The 19,548-nt window shown below is 35.3% G+C and overlaps 1 protein-coding gene across 11 annotated transcripts; it reads right to left on the reverse strand.

Annotated features, from left to right (window-relative positions):
• Positions 1-3,710: 3,710 nt before the first annotated feature.
• Positions 3,711-19,153, reverse strand: LOC112027609 (3'-5' exonuclease). 11 transcript variants are annotated; one of them, XM_024060262.2, is made up of 5 exons: positions 18,621-19,150; positions 13,728-13,866; positions 13,456-13,627; positions 5,511-5,621; positions 3,711-4,396 (listed from the first exon to the last, which is right to left on the reverse strand). In XM_024060262.2, exons 1-5 carry the CDS (start codon positions 18,997-18,999, stop codon positions 4,382-4,384), a joined length of 816 nt encoding a protein of 271 aa, XP_023916030.1. In that variant the 5' UTR covers positions 19,000-19,150; the 3' UTR covers positions 3,711-4,381. The 11 variants fall into 11 exon arrangements, 9 of the variants coding, with proteins under 9 accessions (XP_023916030.1, XP_023916032.1, XP_023916033.1 ...); XM_024060260.2 differs by lacking the exon at positions 3,711-4,396 and adding an exon at positions 4,880-5,416 and having other exon boundaries at positions 18,621-19,147; XM_024060261.2 differs by lacking the exon at positions 3,711-4,396 and adding an exon at positions 4,880-5,416 and having other exon boundaries at positions 13,456-13,617; positions 13,736-13,866; positions 18,621-19,143.
• Positions 19,154-19,548: the final 395 nt, after the last annotated feature.

Here is a 19,548-nt window from a genome sequence, read left to right on the forward strand (position 1 = left end):
CTGATTTTATCTAAAGAAAATCGTCTAAGATACGATCCAAGGAGATTAGTTCTTGTACATATCTCTCAAATTTGATTACAGACCCAATTCTTGTTGCTACAATATTTTTCTCTTAATTCCCCGATCCCCTTCCCTCAGGATCTTCTTTCTATTTTATACTACCTTCTTTCTTTCATCTCCACCTTCCACGTGTGGATTAGATCGCTGGTGTTGATCCTTGTCCCATTAGCACCTTCCTGAAGTCTTTGAGAATAGTTGTAAGGCTGAAAATTACTGTTCAGGTATCAGTTCCTCATTAATGTGGCTAAAGAGTTAGCTACAAATTATTCAATACGGCGGCAATAGCTTTCTCTTAGATATTTTATGGCTTCCCTTTGTCCTGTGCTTTCATGATGCATATCCTTATCAATAGAAATTCCTAGAATGTTGCCCTGGATGGCAGACCACCCTTTCTGACCTCTGCTTTGCTCAGCCGATGAGGCATTCCTCCTCGGCCCACCTTCCCCAACCATCTTAGTCATAGCCAGCTTGTGGAGTTCTGATTCTTACATCTTCACCATCATTTATCTGTCATCGGACTACTAAGTGTCCTCGAACAAGGCCCATGGCCCAATATATACCCTTAGGCCCTTCATTCCTACAATTGTGTTTCCCCTAAATCTGCTATATTGACTATTATTTATTTTAATATGTTATGCATAGACTTGGATGATGGATGAATTAGAAATTGAATTCATGGATTGATAGGGTTAGAGACATAGTGGGTTTTGATAAGTCTAACTAATTATTGGCTTCTGTTGATAGTATACTTGTTGCTTTGAATGATTGAAAAATGTCAAGATTTATATCATAACTCCATTTTGCAATTCAGGTAACTTAATGCATATAATATAGACTATATAGTCTAACTTTTGTGTTACCTTTTCAATCTTCTACAATTTAATTGGTGGGTTTCAAACATTATTCTTTATTCTAACATTATTTTATATTCTATATCTGTTTCTGGGATTGTGCCTATGTAAAATTTGAGAGCATTAAGAAGCATGTGACTTTTTTACTTTAGAGCATATGTATCCAATTACAAAATGATATGGGTATAATTTATATAAGATTTATTTGAATTGTAGTATTGTACTCTTTTGAGCTCCAATGGGCTTTTTTTCTTTTTTCTTTTTTTTTTCTTTTTTTTTTTAGTGCCTCTTCTTGCATATATGGCAGTTGGGAATGTTTTTGTAACGAGTCTCCTATCATTTGTCCTCTAAATCATACAAATGTGTATATTCATGTCACCATGTTGATTCTCTAAAATCATATTTTAGAAGTGACACATTCTTTTTTCATGTTTTTTTAAAAGGTGATGATTGGGTATATTTACAATTAAAGGAATAAAGTAAACATACTGCAATGCTACTACAAGTGAATTTCACCAAATAGAGACTTTAATATTAAAATATTATTAGAAGCATGCTTTCATAGCCTCACTTACATAAATGATAGCGTAAATTCTTCATTCATTGTTTTATATATATATATATATATATTTTCATAATCAATAGCTTTCCCATACATTGCATGAGATTATAACTTATCGTCAATAAGTGGAACAAGAGTTTATATTGATTTGGAAATTCCTAAGACTACTAATTTCAAATATCAATAAGTGTTTTGTTTTGGATTCACATTTTTATGTAATACTATGTCTAATATCTTTATGTAATACTAACTTGTAACCCTATGCAAATGCATGGTTATACTTAAAAGATATACATTAAAATGTATAGTATAATTTTTACGTATATAATTTAAATATTATTGATAATCATTTTTTTTTTTTTTACTCTTTAAAAAGTCTTGTAATAATATTATTAGGTAGAAAATGTAAAATATCTATTTAAAAAAAATTATGCTCATTAATTCTAGACTATTTGATTTTTGTATGCAATAGCTCATTTGGATAGATATTTATGATGCGGTCTCACATTTGACTCCAAAATTAAAAAATAAAACTCTTTCTAAAAATAAATAATTTATGACACATGGTACAAAATTGGACTTTATTTATAGAATCTAATTAAATTTTCTCTAAGTTTTACCTATATATATATATATATATATATATATAACAGGCTAGTGGAAAATAACCAACCAATAGTACAAATGCCAAAACAATTCAAACCACAAGTGACAATTCAAGAAGAGATGAACATCAACTGAAGAATCATAAATGAAATAACAAAAATTATGTGAGATTCTGATAATGAGGTAAGAAAAAAGAAAACCTTGAACAATAACATTGTGTCCTTAATATTGCTTTATGAACTATAGACCTGCTTTTACAAAATTTAAGTATAAAATTATGAATTGATTAATATTCATTAATTAAAATTCAATTTCTAGGAAACTATCTTCACCTGTGAGGGAAAGATTATAAACATTGAGATAGATAATTCTAGTTGGTACTTTATCTCTTGCGAAGTATGTCATAAAAAGGTAAAATCAAGAGATGAATTTTTATGGTGCGACAATTACAACAAAAAGGCATGCTTCCCAATCCCAAGGTACACAAAATAAAAATGTTTACTTTTATATTAAAAGGCACAATAACTAATATGATACTAACATTACATATGTCATTTCATTTATCAAGTATAGAATTCAATTAAAGGTTGAAGATAGCTTAGGAATGGCCATATTCATTGTATTTGATTTAGAAGCAAAAAAATTACTCAATATATCAACAAAAGACCTTTTGAACAAATGTTTAGAGTTGAGAATATGAAAGATAAAATTAGTGTTTAATATTTACTAAACTTAATTTGATTGTACAATTTGAAAAATATTACTTTTGTTAGGTAACCAAAGAAGTCGTCCTTCCTGTGCAAATAGAAAATATGAATGGAAAAATTTGTTTTCCAAATACAACTAAATAACTATAATCTCAGGCATGGACGAGAATTCTATACCGTCAAGAAAGTTTTTGAATCTTTTGAAGAAACTGACAAAGCAATTCAACTTGATAAAATGACTGAAATACGTACTCTTTAATATAACAAAATTACAAATACGTTATTTAACTTGTATGTGTTGTAAGACATTCCTCAACCTGTTCTATTGCTAGGCTTACATTAGTAATGCTTCAAATGAATGTAGCACCAACTTATCAAGTGAACAAGGTGGTGATTCTACAAATTTTCAAAAAGTTGATGTTCAAAGCAATGCACAACTCACACCAACATCTGTACTAAAGTAAAACGAAAGGACACATTCAATGACTACTACGAAGCAACAAAAGAAGAAGATACAAAAAACACTTTAAAGTTATCTTTTAATTTATTTGAAATATTGATTTAGTAGTTCTTTAAATTCGTGTTTCATTCATTTTATGAATAATTGAGGATGTTAAGGATTTAATTCTTCATTTTATTTTAAACTTTAATTTGTGTTTGATTTCTATTTTGCATTACGTAAATTAATGTTTCATATCAAGATTAATATTTCATATCAAGGATAGGAAACTATAAGACCGAAATGCTAATGTACAATCAAAGAGGAAAAGAAAAAGAATAGTTTACATTTTTATACACAATAGCTTTCCCATGCATCGCACGGGTTAGCGACTAGTTTGAAGTAAATTGAAACATATCAAAGCCCAGATTATCACGCTAACACTAAACTAATTCGAAGCAAACACAGCTCAAATCAAACACGACTAACAACTAAATACTTCTTCTCTTTTATACTTGAATGAAACTTGATCACAGTGTTAAAAGGAGAGCACTTTGTAAGCATAAATTCTTTGCTAAGCCTTTTTGAACTAGAAGATCTCCTAAGAAACTAATTACAAATGATCTTAATAAGTTCCCCGATATTATATACATACATAAATAGAACATACAGCTATAGTTATAAGAAACAACACCAAATAATTTGTGTTAAAAACAAAAACAAACAAAATGCTAAATCGTATCACCATATTTATATTGATTTCAGCTTTTGCAAGTCATACCGGAGCATGACAGAATCATAAGGCTAGATTTGGTGTTTGTAAAATAACTGCCATATTTAGTTTTTATTTCAATGATTTATTAATAGATTACGAGAATTATGCTTCCTTCTTTTATTGGATTGGTGTTCTAGGCAGGCCGATCCATCCCAAGCGTAGAAGAGGTTAAAGCAGGAACATAAGCTTCAGCTAGAGCATCACGAAATAAGGTAAAGACTATGGCCTCAGATTGAGTTGACCATCTTCACAAGCTCAAATCTTAAATTAGGCATTGGAAGGAGGAGAGTGTTCTCACATAAACAGGGGCCTGCAATTGCTACGAATATGACACTATAACAGCCAATCCAGACGGCTCAGAAACTCATACTCCCAGGCCTGTCAGAAGTTCCATAGCTTCTCAAAAAAAATATGAATCAGATTGAAGCTCAAATCAAATTCAAGCAGATGATTAGGATTGAGCCATTCCAATCCCAACAATCAGCTAGATTTTATATAGCATGTAGTAGATGTGCCTGTAACTAACCAAAAGGGGTTGGGGGAGGGGGGGTAACAATTTTTTGCAAAAAAGACGAGCATGCAAAGGCAAAATCACAACTATGTCAAGAATTTGTGAACTTGTAGGAACATACCACAATTTCCCTGTTTCAGCACAAATTAAAGAAAATAGGAACTTTGATTAAAAAAAAAAAAAATAGTGAACTAAACAATGGCATTGAGGAAAAGCATGATTTTATTTTACTTTATTTTTTAAAATATTCTCAATATACATGGATGGAACTTTCCAAATTATTATGTAAATAGAACCAAGCAACTGGTTAAATTGCACAGTACGAAAATCAGGCTCACTTTCAATCACTGCTGCTTGTCAAGTCAATATTGCAATGTAAGTGATCGTGCACTTAAAACATACCATTCATTTTTAATCAAATAAAATTTTGTCACTTCAAAGGAAGTGAAACTTGAATCAGAAGTGATGGCAATCTTCTATGTAACATCAAAGTATGAAACCAAGCCTCATATACAACAACAACAACATTAAGCTATGGATCCTCAGCAAATTAGTGAGAGTCAACCACATGTATTCATTTCTTCCATTCTACTATATCCAAAGCCGGCTTTGGATCCTCAACAAATTACTTTCTTAATTGACATGTCTTTATTTACCTACTTCTAAACTCAAAGCCTCATAAGCCAATAAATAATTTGAAGCATCTAAGGCAACAAATACTACTGCTCTGCCAATGATGGTGGTGAAGCCTATCAGACTACTTTGACAATGTCATTCTGTCCATATAAGCTGAACAGAAAATATTAGTCAGATATGACCAGCAAAGGTCATTCTGACGTCACACCTTCCAACTTTTCACTTCCTTGGCAAGCAGCAACTTCTAGATTAGGGAGGCCTTCTAATACCTATGTAACAAAGGAAAAAAATTATTATGTAGCACAAATGTTTTGAGAGCCTTTAACGTTATAAAAAGATGATAAAGTGATGATAACAAATTACCTGATACAGATACCAAGAAGCAAAAGCATCTGTGGCTGCATAATCTAGTTGCTCCTTTGACAAAAAATTAGCCTCCCAGTTTCCCAGCTTAATTTTATTGGGCTTACGAAGCTGCATTATGATGCAGGACAATGAAGTCTCAAGAGGAACATGTGTTTGGGAAAAAATGAGAGAGAGAGGGAGAACAAAAAAAAGGGGATAAAACCTTAAAAATAGCACCAAGTGAGAAAAACAGCACCTAGGGTTGCTTGAAACCAACCCCAAGCTTGGGATAAGGATAGGAACCCAAGAATCAACACTTGAGCTTGCTTGGTATTGACATCAAGCACTGGAAGAAAACTTTAGATCCAAATTTCGTTAATCCATGATCAACTGCCTATAATAGTGAAATTTGGACCCTTAAATAGAGTCCCTACATTATATTTATATCATTATGTAATTACATCATATATGGAAATAACATTCATTTAGCAATCAAATCTCTAATAGCACCAATCAGTGTCAATTAACAACCACAATCAATCAGGTCCAACAAAATCAGTTTGTATTAACCAGTCAAATTTGTTGTCCACACCATATATTTCAAAACCTTGAACAAGATCAATTTTAAGAATCTTGAAGGGATTTATATACTATTAACCAGTCAAATTTCAATAAGACAGTTGGTGTTGGCCAGTTTATGGCAGTCTCAAAGTGTCCATACAATTTTTCAACTAAGGAAACCATGGGTTAGGTTAGGACTAACAAGAGAGAGATAGAAGATAAGATATTGAAGAAGGAAAGATTGAAGAATATTCTATGAGGTGAATTGTAAAAGCATATTACTTATCATTAATCGTCCATTCAGAAGCAGTATATACATATATCATCCATGCAGTCTTAGAGCACAATTCTAGAACTAAATAAAATTTGTTAAAGTTGTGAGTGGTGTTTAATTGTTAAGGGTAAATCTATAATAATGTACTAAAGCTATCAGTATAAATACTAAGCATGTGTTAGGGTATGTTAATGAAACCTAAACGCACTTACCAAGACTAACATGATGTGAGAGCACAAAGAGGCCTACCGCTGCAGCCACTAACATCCGTGGTTGACTCCGCCATTTCTAATCCCCGGCGAGTATAGTAATAGCAACCCTTGACTTTGCTGACCATAGTCACTCCAAAAAAAAAACACCTTCATAACTCCAACAAGGCTCCCATCACCATTAAGAGAGCACCATTGTGTCATCTATGCCATTGTGACTCCGACGAGGCTCCTATAGCCATACCGAAACCGAAACTTATTTCGCCACAACCTAGTTGAGTTGATGGGTCAAGTCGACATAACCAAATCTCAGTATTTCACAACCTGACAACCATACCTGTATAGGCTAGAAACTTCACCATAGCTCTCAAGATTTCACTTGGAAGCACCGCCGACTACCGGTGACCCATGGGAACATTCTTTTGTGCCAATCTGGTATTTTGTGCCTCTCAAACTTTAGTATGTCCTCTAGTTCTATGGCTCTATAGTTGTAGGCTTGTAGCAATATGATATGGATTATTGTATGTGCAATCCAATGCTTGGGTGGTTCATGCTGCTGCCTTGTGTGTTTAGAGTTTTGTGGTTGGATAGTATTGGAGACCAGTCAGTGGTTTGGGTGTTAAACAGTAGTGTTGCTAGTTGATTTTATTTAATTCCTGATACACGTTTGCGTGGTGCTATGGAGTTCAAAGACAGTATCCAACCAAATTTTTTGTTGTTCTCTATATGCTTTCCATTACTTCCATTTGTGTTAATGGGGGCAATTATGCACAATGGCCTGATGTTGTTGAGGTCTTTCTCTTGGGAAGAAAAAATATCATTACACCGATGACAACACCACCCCCCCCCCCCCCCCCCCCCCCCCCCCCACCCCCCCCCCGGCCCACAGGCTCTAAATATGCTGATTGGAAAGCTGAAGATTCCCAAATTAGGAGTTGCTTGTGGAATAGCATGGAGTCTAAGATCAGTTAGGGTCTGGATTTCTTACCAATTGTCAAACTTGTTTGGGAACATACCATGGAGTTGTACTCTGGTGTTAACAATCTTATGAAAATTTATGATCTTTATCAAACTTGTTTCACCCTTGCTCTCAATCATTTGTCTTTGGAAGACTATTATGGAAATCTAAGGGTATATGTGAAGAACTTAATCTTTACCAACGCATCTTTAATGTAAAAACCATGTAGAGACAAAGAGATCGTATATGCATGTCACTTGCTTTCTCCACAACCACTGATAAGAACAAATTTTAGATAAGAAAGACCTTTGAGTGAAGCTTTTGGTAGACTTAGACAGACCTCGTTATCTGATTCTAGTACTGTTACATTACCCTCTAGTGATAAATCTGCTTTTGTCACCTCTATGGGGAGTGGCCATGGTGGTCATGGGGGTTAAGGTTGGGGAGTAGGTTGTGGTAAAGGACATGGTCATCATAAGAAGATCATTTTTTAGGAAGAGGATAATGATTCACAACCCCTTTCCACCACCATTTTCCACTACTAGAGTGGTGTTTATTCTTGAGGAAGAGTATTCTCACCTTGTGTCCCTACAGTCTCAGTCTCCTGCATCCTCTTCCGCTACTACTCTAGCTTAGACAGGTACTGCCATTGCTTGTCTCGCCACTCAAGAACCCTACATCATTAACTTAGGAGTGATTGATCATATGATTGGTAATCCAAGTCTGCTCTCTAACTTGGACACCCTCAACTCTTCCCTTTGCTACATTGGCAGATGTCTCAACCACTATTGCTTTTAGTTTGGGCACCACTCACATTACCCCTACTCTTTCCTTGTCTTTAGTGTTATATGTTCGTAAGAAGCTCTTAATTGTTGCAATATTCTTTCCTCCTGAAAGAAAACATAAGTCTAACGGTCTATACTATCTAGATTTTCATGATTTATCTCGTTCAATGGCCCTTTCATCATTAGTATCACATTTTCAGCATCATTGTCGTCTTGGTAATCCCTCTGTCATGACCTCACCCCAACTGTGATGATATTGTCCTCTTTAAATTTGTTAGGCCTCAAGGATTCGTTTCTACTAAAGCACAAAATAGCAAGGAAACATGTCTTCACATTAAGGGAGGCCACCCCTTTTAAGCACATTATCACGTGCTTCTCCAGGTGATGTGGGACTCGTGAGATGAGGACTCAGTTTCATTAGGCATCCCTTCAATGTGAAGATACGTTTTCCCCACTGTTGTGTGCTTTAGGGAGAAACAAATCCTTGCAGCCTAATGAGGCCAAAGTGGATAATATTTGCAGTTGGGGTGGGGTCATAACACCCTATCTTCAGAACTTGCAATTGTTCGTTCCATCATGTCATGCAATTGAGTCATTAAAGTGAGAAGCTTATAAATTGAGTAAACACCATTGATTGCCTTTTGTGTCTAGACATGAGAGTTGAGCCAATATTCCTTTTCACCTAGTTCATTCAAACATTTGGGGTCCTATAAAAGTCCCCTCATATTTGGTTTCAACATTATGTCATGGTTGTTGATAATTTCTTTGAAGTCACCTTTGCCATATGAAGGAAATTAAGGTTAGATTTGTATTCAATTCTTACATCATTTTATATGGAAATAAAGACTCAATTTGATGCTTACATTCTTCCATTCATGTTTTTCAATCTGATAATGCTCATGAATATTTTCATATTTTTTTTATTTCAATTCCTTTTTTTAAAGGGGTTTTATTTCAATTCCTTCTTGACCATGGCATAATTTGTCAGTCTTCTTGTGCTCATACCCATAACAAAATGACGAGGCAAAATATAAATTGAGGAATTTGTTGGGAGTGACTCAAGCACACTTATTTCAAATGAGTGTTCCTAAAGCCTATTGGAGTGATGTTATTTTGGCAGCATGTTATCTTATCAATCACATGCCCACAATGCGATGTCTCTTGATAAACCCTTATTCCATTTATCTCTTGAAATTTTTGGGTGTAGTTGCTTTGTTGCCAACCCCAAAAATTTTGGAACTAAGTGATACAATTCATTTTTAAAGCTAGCTGTTTACTAGTGCATATGTTGTATGATAAGTAGTTCTTTTTACTTGTAACAGAAAGTTAGTTTGTTGATAAGATTGTTAGTGATAAGTTAGTTTGTTGATAAGATTGTTAGTGATAAGTGCAATAGCCTATCAATTAGTTAGAGAAGTTTGTTAGGATTTGGCCAATCACATGGCATCCACATGGTGGGTTCCTGTAACTAACTCAGCAACTTGCTTGTGTAACTATAAATAAGCAAGGTTGCCCTCATTGTAACTAGTTGAATTTGAATCCAAGAAATCTCTACCTATAAGGTATTATTCCAAGAGGGTGTCTCTTGAAGAGCTAATTCATTCTTTCTTTTCTCTAAGCAACTTAGCTTTCTAAAACAGCTTTCCTTTCACCAATTTCCTCCATCACTAAGGCTCTATTGTTGTTAGTGGTGGTAGTGTTGTTTTCCTTGTTTATATTTTAGGCCATGGAGGTGATAAACTAGACCTTTGATTTCTTAAATATTTTTCTTGGGTACTCATATACACAAAGGATATAACTGTTATTCTCCTACACTTTGTCGTCAATTTGTTAGTTTTGATGTCGCCTTTTTTGAAATTACCTCCTATAATCCTTTCTCTTCTTCTAGAGGTGATAGTCCCCTTCCTTTCCTACCACCAGTCTCTCCCTATTCTAGTTCTACTTGTTCCCCTCCTGTCACAATTCTTGCAAAACCTTTATAGGTATATCAATGATTGCCTACCATTGAGCCTCCTTCCCAGACTAGAGATCCTTCTCCTGACCCATCTTCTAATCCTTCTTCTCTTCCCATTAATTTGAGCAAAGGTAAGCGTACTTGCACCTCTCACCCTATTTCCCACTATGTTTCCTATCCACATTTATCTCCCTCATTTCATGTCTTTACCTCGTCCATGTCTTATATGGTCATTCCCAAATCTATTAAGGAGACCTTGTCTATTCCTGGTTGGACGATTATGGAAGATGAGATGGCAACACTTCTTCAAAATGGTACTTCGTTGCTCTACCTTCAAGAAAGTATAGTGTTGGTTTTTGTTGGGTATAACACTGTTAAATATTTACCAAATGGTTCAATTTCTTTTTCTTTTTTCTTTTTTTTTGTGCTGAAAACCAAATGGTTTGGTTAAGTGCCTGAAGGCATGCCTAATTGCAAAGTGGCATATTCAAACTTATAGGGTGGATTACTCAGAAACTTTTTCCCCTATTGCCGAACTTTCTTCAATTTGGATTTTAATATCCTAGACCTCTAATCTTCATTGGTTGTTCAATTGGATGTCAAAAATGCTTTCTTACATGGTTGTTTGCATGAGGAAGTTTACATGGAGAAACCACACAAGTTTGTTGTTTAGGGGGAGTTGGGTAAGTTGTGCAGATTATATAAAGCTATCTATGGTCTTAAAAAGTTAGCAACCACCCAAGTTTCTTGCTACCAATCTAATCATTTTTGTCTTCTCCTCCACTTCAAAGAGAGAAATGGTCTTATTTATAAACTATGTTGATGATATAATTATCCCCTTTGATGCTTATAAGGGAATTGTAGAGTTAACGAATTCCTACAAAGTTCATTTCAAACTAAGGATATGGGAAAGCTAAGTTATTTCTTGTGGATTGAGATAACGTGATCTAAAGAGCGAATTAGTTTGTCGTAGAGGAAATATGTGTTGGTTTTTTTTTTTTTTTTTTTTTAGGGGGGGGTGGGGGGGAACGAACTAATAGGCTCTAAACTTGTAGACTCCTACAGACGCAAGTGTTAAATTCCATGTGGATCATGGGGAAGAGTTATCTAATCTAGAGAGATAGTGTCGTTTAGTTTGCAAGTTGAACTATTTCATTATTACTGTAGTGAGTGTTGTGTCAATATATTACTGCTCCTCATCAACCACATTGAGAGGTAGTTCTTCAAATTGTAAAGTATCTAAAACTAGCACACCCTGGTCATGGACCTCTGTACAAGGCTAATGGTCATTTACAGGCAGAAGAGTTTACAGACTCAAATTAGGCAGGGTCACCCCCATATAGTAGATTAACAACTGATACTGCACCTTTTCAGGGGGGACTGGGTTACTTGGAAAATTAAGAAACAAAGTGGTGTCCCTCTCTAGTGCAGAAGCTAAATATAGTATAGAACCATGACCCATACGTCATGTGAGCCTATGTGGATTAAATACCTACTTAAGGAATTATAGTTTAATGTGTAGTTACCTTTAACTATGTATTGTGACAATCAGGCAGTAATCCGTATTGCTTCAAATCTAGCATTTAATGAGAGGACTAAGGATATAGAAGTGAAATGCCACCTTGTTCAAGAAAGGTGGAAAGTAGAGTTATTGCTACCCCATGATTCTATAGAAGCTCAAATTGCGGATATATTGCTACCCCATATCATTCCTGTAGTTTACATCTTTACATTTAATCCCTTGTTTTCTAAAGAAAAATCCACTTTTGTCCCCTAAATCAAATGTATTCATACCATGTCCCAACATATCCAAAATAATAATAATAATTGTCATTTATGGATAAAAATTTGATACATCTTCTGCCATATATGTACCTGATATGTATCTAATATAGGTACAAAAGTTATTTTGAAGTATCCATGCTTCCTAGATTATAATTAAGTGGGCTAAAGTGCAAACAACACCACTAAATTTTGGGGGTCTTTGGATTATACACCTTAAAGTTTCAAATTTTTAATTTTACCCCTAAAAGAAAAGGGTCCCTCATGCTCATCAGCTAGTCCCATGGAAGCCTAAGCCTTCGGTAATAAATAGTATAGCACACTTATTTCTTTATTTTACCCATAAGCTAAGGCATGTTCTTCATGTTGCAACTGATAGAAAGGTGGAGAATCATACTGATAATAAAGATTACTTACGTAATCCCTAATATCTTTAGCAATCACAAAAGAGGTGATGGTGTATATGGGGCTCAAAGGAATTACACAAGCATCCCATTTAAAGCTAAGCCCTTTTTACCTTTTGTAGGAAAATCCCCTTCTCTAGTTTTGGAAATTCCTGAAAAAATCGAAACGATATGACTTGTGATACTTGATCCAAGCAAAATGGGAATATACAACTCTGGATGACCAAAGAACCAAAGGAGACGCTAGTAGGTCTCCCCCTCCTGCGGATGGGAATATACAACTCTGGATGACCAAAGAACCAAAGGAGACGCTAGTAGGTCTCCCCCTCCTGCGGGTTATATATTGTTTGCATCAGCAACCCTCTATCCATATTTTTCATTAAGCGCCACATAAGTTTGGACTGCGAGTTTTGTTTGTCCAATAAAATAATTCCATGTGGCATAACGAGAATGGTGTGGCATAATAAAATGACGTGGCATCATTTTATAGGACGAACTAAACACGGATGGCAAGTTTATGTGGGTACTTAACAAAAAATATGGACATAACGGCTACTAATGCAAACAGAATATAATTTTATGAGGTAAAATCCAAATCCTAAAACTTTAGGGTGTAAAAATCCAAAGCCCCCAAACATTATAGGTGTAGTTTGCACTTTAGCCTAATTAAGTGCCTTGTAGTTGAAGTTCCAAAAAGATCCTACAATATACAAATAAAATTACTTGCATGTTAATTTCAAAATTCCTAGTAAAATGGCTACCGATGTCAGCACAGTGCTAGCTGTAAGTTTGTAATGAACCACTGCATTGCAACAAGCAAATACTCACTTCCAAGTGGAAAAATTGCCACCTATAAACAGTTAGACACAAGATACCTAATGGAGGATGATCTGCAAGTGAAATTTTGCATGAACTAAACTAAAAATCCTTCATGATACTCTAAAAAATAAAAAACACTGACAGCATGATAAGTATAAGCAATGAAGAGTTGCAGAAATTACAGAAATCAATTCTCAGAGAAACCCAGATAGATAACCTCTTTTGATATAAGCTTCTTGGTTAGGGATCCAAGACCCCATTGGTGGGGAGCTCCACTAAGCTTTTGCTTAGCAAGATAAGAAAGATCCTCCACAGCTTTGATGGATACATTATAATCTTTAAAAAGCTTGACAGCATCATTGGCAATGCCAGCTCCAACCTGTGCATGTCTAAAACATATTATCCTACTACATATATTCACATAGCAAATGGAGAGCTTTTTATTTTCAAAAAAAAAAAAAAAAAAACTAAGAGCAGATGTGTTAGAACCTAGAAACCTTCAAAAGTGTAGGGTCCTCAAGAAGAAGTTGCAAACTTTTAGGTATTCCAGAATGAAAAATATGCATTACATGGCAATGACTAGTGTCCCCACATATCTGCATAACCGCAGCCTTCCCAGGTGAAACACCTGCAGAGTTAAGGTTTCTTTCAATGTCCAAGCAACAAATTCCTATGTTCACAAAGCTTTTTGATACAGATGACAGAACATAAAGTTGTGGGTGTATCCACACAGCAGCATGTCAATTGGATATCCCATGACGTCTTAATTTCTGTTGACTAGGTGTTAGAGCGAGTATTGCAAATGTGTATTCAAATTCCAAAACAAACATTAAGAATTCTGCTGGTACTTTCTTTTAAAATATCTGCAGTCATAAAGCACAGCAGAGATTAATTCATAAGGCTCTGCCTCATCTGCTGCCATTTCCTGGGAACTGTAGATAGAGTTGATGGCAGAATCATAACATGGTTAAAGAAAGGATATTCTCTTTGGAAGCCTAAGGCTAAGACAAAGCCCAAGAATAAGTGTCCATGGTAGTTAATTAAGTTTTTATATTTTATTTGGTTATTCTTGAGTCAAGGCTAATTTAGTAATTTTACAATTGTTGGGTATGGGCCATAGTTATAGACCATGGGTTTTATTAATTAGTCTTATTCAATTATGGGTCTTTATGTATAGGCTTTGATTTAATTTATTATGTTTAAATAGTAGTCCTAGTACTAGTAGGAATCCTAGTATTAGGTTGAATTTGGATTGCATTGAAAAATGAAAGTTGGAGCATTTGGCGTTTTTTCTTTGGGTCCCCTTCACTGTTCATGGGACCCGCAAGTACGGAAAAACACAAATGTTAAGTTAAAACTGGGTCCACGGCACTATTCATACATTTAAAAATTATTTTACTATAATATTTTCAGTTTTCAGCAATAAGTGGTATCCAAACAAACCCTTACTAGAACAAGTATGAGTCTTTATATATATTGTGCTCAATGTATTCAAGAAGTAGAAGGAGGTGATTAATAAAATTGAGTGTTTTGAGCAATAGGCATATTGGCCTTTGTTGTTTCCTTCTCCTTCTCTCTTCTCTTTATTTTCTCTTTTTTCTTTATAAGGTTACTGTTCATGAGTACTGTTCACATGGCCCCTAAACAGCCCTACCTTCTCTAACTCTTCTTCTTTCCTAACCCTAAACCCACCACAACTAAACATTAGACAAACCCTAATTTGTCCTCAAGAGTCCTTTTTAGTGATTTTGGCTTAATCCCTATTGGAGGAAAATTCATTCAAACTGTTAGAAAAGGTAATAGACCACCAAGCAGTTAAATAGAAGGTAGTCAGCTAACTTTTTCAGTACCAATTCGTTAGTCCTTATTTTTCCAGTCTCCCAATGTAAATTCAAAGTATTCTCTTTTTATAGGTATTTAGGTAATAAGAGTAATATTATTGATGAAAAAATGAAAGGAAAAATACAAGGTGTTCATGATGATAAACACAGGAAAACAAAATCAGACAACAAAGAAAAAGAAATCAAGTGGCTATTCTAAGAGAAGACATAAACTCTGAAAGAGAGGGACAATCCGTAAAACCCTAGCACTAAGACCAATCAAGAAAACTATGCTAGCATAGATCTTTTAACTCTACTAACGTCTTCTTAGTATCCTCAAAGGAACAACGATTTCGTTCCATCCATACAATCCACATCAAACAGCCTAGAATCAAATTCCAAGTATCTGAAGTATGATTCTCAAGCCAGTAATTCCAACAAAATAACAACCCTACCACAAAGCCTGGCATGACCCATTGGATAGCAAAAACCTGAAGCATAAACACAGATAAAGAGTGTACTACAGGACAATGAAGAAGTAGATGGTCCACAAATTCCCCATTACAACGACACACACAACATTGATTTGCCTAAGAGCAACCCCTAAGCATGAGATTATCCAAAGTAAGAATCCGACCATGAGTTGCTATCCACAAAAAGAAAGCCACTCTTTTAAGAACCTTTGTTTTCCAAATACCTTCCAAGGGAACAAAGAATTAGGAATATCCTGGATCTCATGGTAGAAGGACCAAGTGTCAAACTTACCATTACCTTTGAGGCACCAACATAGAGTATCAATCCCTACACCCCGAGGAATACGAGCTTGGATAAAATCAAGTAGAGAATAAACTACATCTAGCTCCCAATCTTGAAAATCCCTATAAAATCTCAAGTCCGAAACTCAAACATTTCCACCCTCCTCCTGAAGACACAAAACCTCAGAAATACAAGCTTCCTTGTTATCTAAACACTCATATAGCTCAGGATAGAGAATTTTAAGGGGGTTATCCCCAACCCACATATCATGCCAAAAGAGGATACAAGTACCATCATCCACTATGAACAACAAATGCTTAGAAAAGCTCTACCACCCTTTATAACTACTTCACCATAAACCACATCCAGGAGCCCTCCTACATAATTTAGTACTCCACTCCCCTTGACCCTCTCCATATTTAGTGGAGATAACTCTCCGCCAAAGATGAGTAACTTCATGTACATACCTCCACAGCCATTTTCCTAATAAAACTTGATTAAAGACACCACATTTCTTATCCCCAAACAGCCAATCTCAATAGGTAAGCAAACATTTTTCCCAAGCCACCAAAGGAAGCACCCCTCTAAAGACCCCCATAAAAAGTTACTCTGGATACTCTCCAATCTAGCAGCCACAACTTAGGAATGGTAAACAACAATAAAAAGTAATTTGGGAGACTTGAGAGAGTACTCTTCAATAATGTGAGTCTACCACCCTTTGATAAATAGAGACACTTCCATCTAGATAATTTCTTCTCCATCTTCTCCAAAACAGGGTTCCAAATAGAGGTTGTCTTAAACGAAGTTCCCAACGGCAACCCCAAATATTTCATAGGCAAACTACCCACTTTACAATGAAGGATATTATCCAAAAAGTCTAGATTATTCACCTCCCCAACAAGGACAATCTCACTTTTCCCCACATTTACCTTCAAAGTCAACTTTATGGAAAGCAACTGGTCCCTAGAAACATCACAAAATAAAATAGCGTCATCTGCAAACAACAAATGGGAGATATGCACACTGACAAAATTCACTGGTCCCACATGAAAACCCCGAATAAGACCATTCTCCTCTGTCTTCCTCATAATCCTGCTTAAGACCTCCATAATCAAAAGAAAAATAAGAGGGGATCCTCTCAGTCCTCGTGAGCTTCCAAAAAGACCTTCAGGGGATCCATCTGAAAAACAAGCAGAGTGACACAAGCCTTAATCCACCCCCTCCATTTCACCCCAAAACCCATCCTAACCAACTAATAAAACAAGACATCCCAGTTCACATGATCGTATGCTTTTTCAATGTCAAGCTTACAAACCACACCCAATAAATGACTCTTCAACCTACTATCCAAGCATTCATTAGCAATGAGCACTAAATCCAAAATTTGCCTTCCTTTAACAAAGAATTTTGAGACTCAGAGATGAGATTGTCCAACACCACCCTCAATCTATTAGCCAACACCTTGAATAGCAGCTTATACACATTGCCCACCAAACTGACAGGCTAAAAGTCTTTAATATTCAAAGCATTACATTTCTTGAACTAAAGTGAGAAAAGAAGCATTCATAGACCGTTCAAACCATGACATCTTTTTCCACAACACTCCAGCATTTGTGAAAAAGGCCATGGTGAAACCATCAGGACCAGGGGCTTTATCCCCCTCTATCTCACTCAAAACTTGGATGACTTCCTCCTTCGTGAATTCCCTCTCTAGCAACAACCTCTCTTCCTCCTTAAATATGAAAGATGTTGGAACATTGGCATAAGAGATTCTTTCTTGATAAGTATTTATTGCTTTCGTTAATATGAATTGAATTTTTATTAATTCATATATATTTAGTTATGTATCATTTACAAACGAATTAGTGACAAGTTACTTAATAAAACCCAAAATAAGACCTAATGGATGGACCACAGTCCATATCCAAAACCAAAAAATTACAGAATTTCCTCTAGCACTTAAAAAATAATAAAACTAAATATATGTGACCAAAAACTAATTAATGCTAAAAGATATGATAAATAAAGACTCAAGATTTGCTAGCAAGCCTTTTCAAGCTCCCATGTAGCATTGGCAACATCTGATATGTGCCAAATCAATGCTGGGTATGAGAATTAGCTTAGGGACACCTGTTATATGTCTTTAATTGTTGCTGCCACAGTCCTCCATTGCTGAAATTTTCTAAAAGTGAGTCACCAATCAATGTTGAATCCAAGTACAACTCGACCCAAATCTCCCTTCCTCACTTCAAAATTCGACAAAAGGTCTTTTGCAACTTACTCTACCTCAACAATACACTAGAGAAATATTCTAAGGCGTGTACCCCAAATAAAGCAAATACTGATGACTACAACTCTCAAAACATAACATAGTAGTAACGATCATTGAATCACATTACATTTTCAGATGCAACATCAATTCAATAAAGTAATATTCCTTTTTGTTAAGGCTCTAGATAAAATCCTACCCAAAATATCCGACCATGTGAAGAAAAATTGGACTCATATAAATAAATAAATAAAAAGGACATGAAATACACCTTTGCAATCCCATAACATAGAGAAAAGTCACTTCTACTCATGTTCACCCTCCAACCCAATAAAAAAGGAGGATAGACCTCATTTAACCAAGACCTTCAGTATCAGCAAATAGCATTACAAAACAAGATGATTATAGCAATGAACAAGTTAATGTTTCTACTTTCTAGAGCCATTTGCTCCATCATTTCATTGTCCAAAAATTATCCATAATAAACAAAGAAATCCCAGTTGACAGATTAATTGAAAGAAGAAACGGTGCAGTTACCTCTAGTAAAACTGGGTCGCCACTCAATGTCGAATCCAAGAACGAATTGAGTCTTCTTGGACTTGGAGTTAGCGATGGTGTGAAGAAGGTGGTTTGCAGCTTGCTCTACATCAATGGCTGTCTTGCTGTACAGAATGCGACCCCCAAACTTCATCACTGACAATCTCATTTCACATCGAGATAGAGGATTTGTATTTGGGTGTTGGAGGGCCACTATGGATCTTGGCAACCGGCGACTTCTACTTCTTTGGGGATTTGATGATTCCCCAAAGTCGTCAGAGCGTCGTTTCTTGGTAGCCGATTCGATTGCGTCGTCAATTGCTCGGAGATCTTCGTCTGCCAACCCTTGCTCCCATCCCCACTCATCCTGTCCCCCCATTTTTACGTTTTACCTTAGCCTTCAACTTTAACTTCTTCTTTTTTTCTTTTTTTTCTTTTTTTTTACCGGAAGAACTAAAGTGGTTAATTCCAATTCCCATGCCCAATTTGTCTAATAAAAAGAGGCAAATTCAGGGTGTACTTTTTTTGATAAAATTCAGGGTGTACGGTTTTTGGATTACAAGTTTACAACTGAAGTTCACCCTCCAAAAAAAAACAAAAAAAAAGTTTACAACTAAAGTTATAAGTTATTAGCCTCTCAGCACGAGCTTGTGTAAGAGTTAATTTAGAACATTTGTTATAATTTGAGGTTATTATATTTTTCAATCATAAAAAAAATATAGGAGTGTGGTGAAAAAATTATTTCATCATACATAATACTTACCACACCCCTAGTTTTTTTTTTTATATATTTAGTTTTGTTTTTGGATAATCATGGGTGTTTTTTTTTTTAAGGAAAAAAACAGCAACAACATGGGTTGTTAAAAAAAAAAACAATAAACGTATAGTTACTTTGAAGAAGTAAGTTAGTGAAAGAATGTTCTTATTT

Source organism: Quercus suber, unplaced genomic scaffold (assembly GCF_002906115.3).
Source record: "Quercus suber isolate HL8 unplaced genomic scaffold, Cork oak 2.0 scaffold_1206, whole genome shotgun sequence".
Classification (NCBI taxonomy): domain Eukaryota; kingdom Viridiplantae; phylum Streptophyta; class Magnoliopsida; order Fagales; family Fagaceae; genus Quercus; species Quercus suber.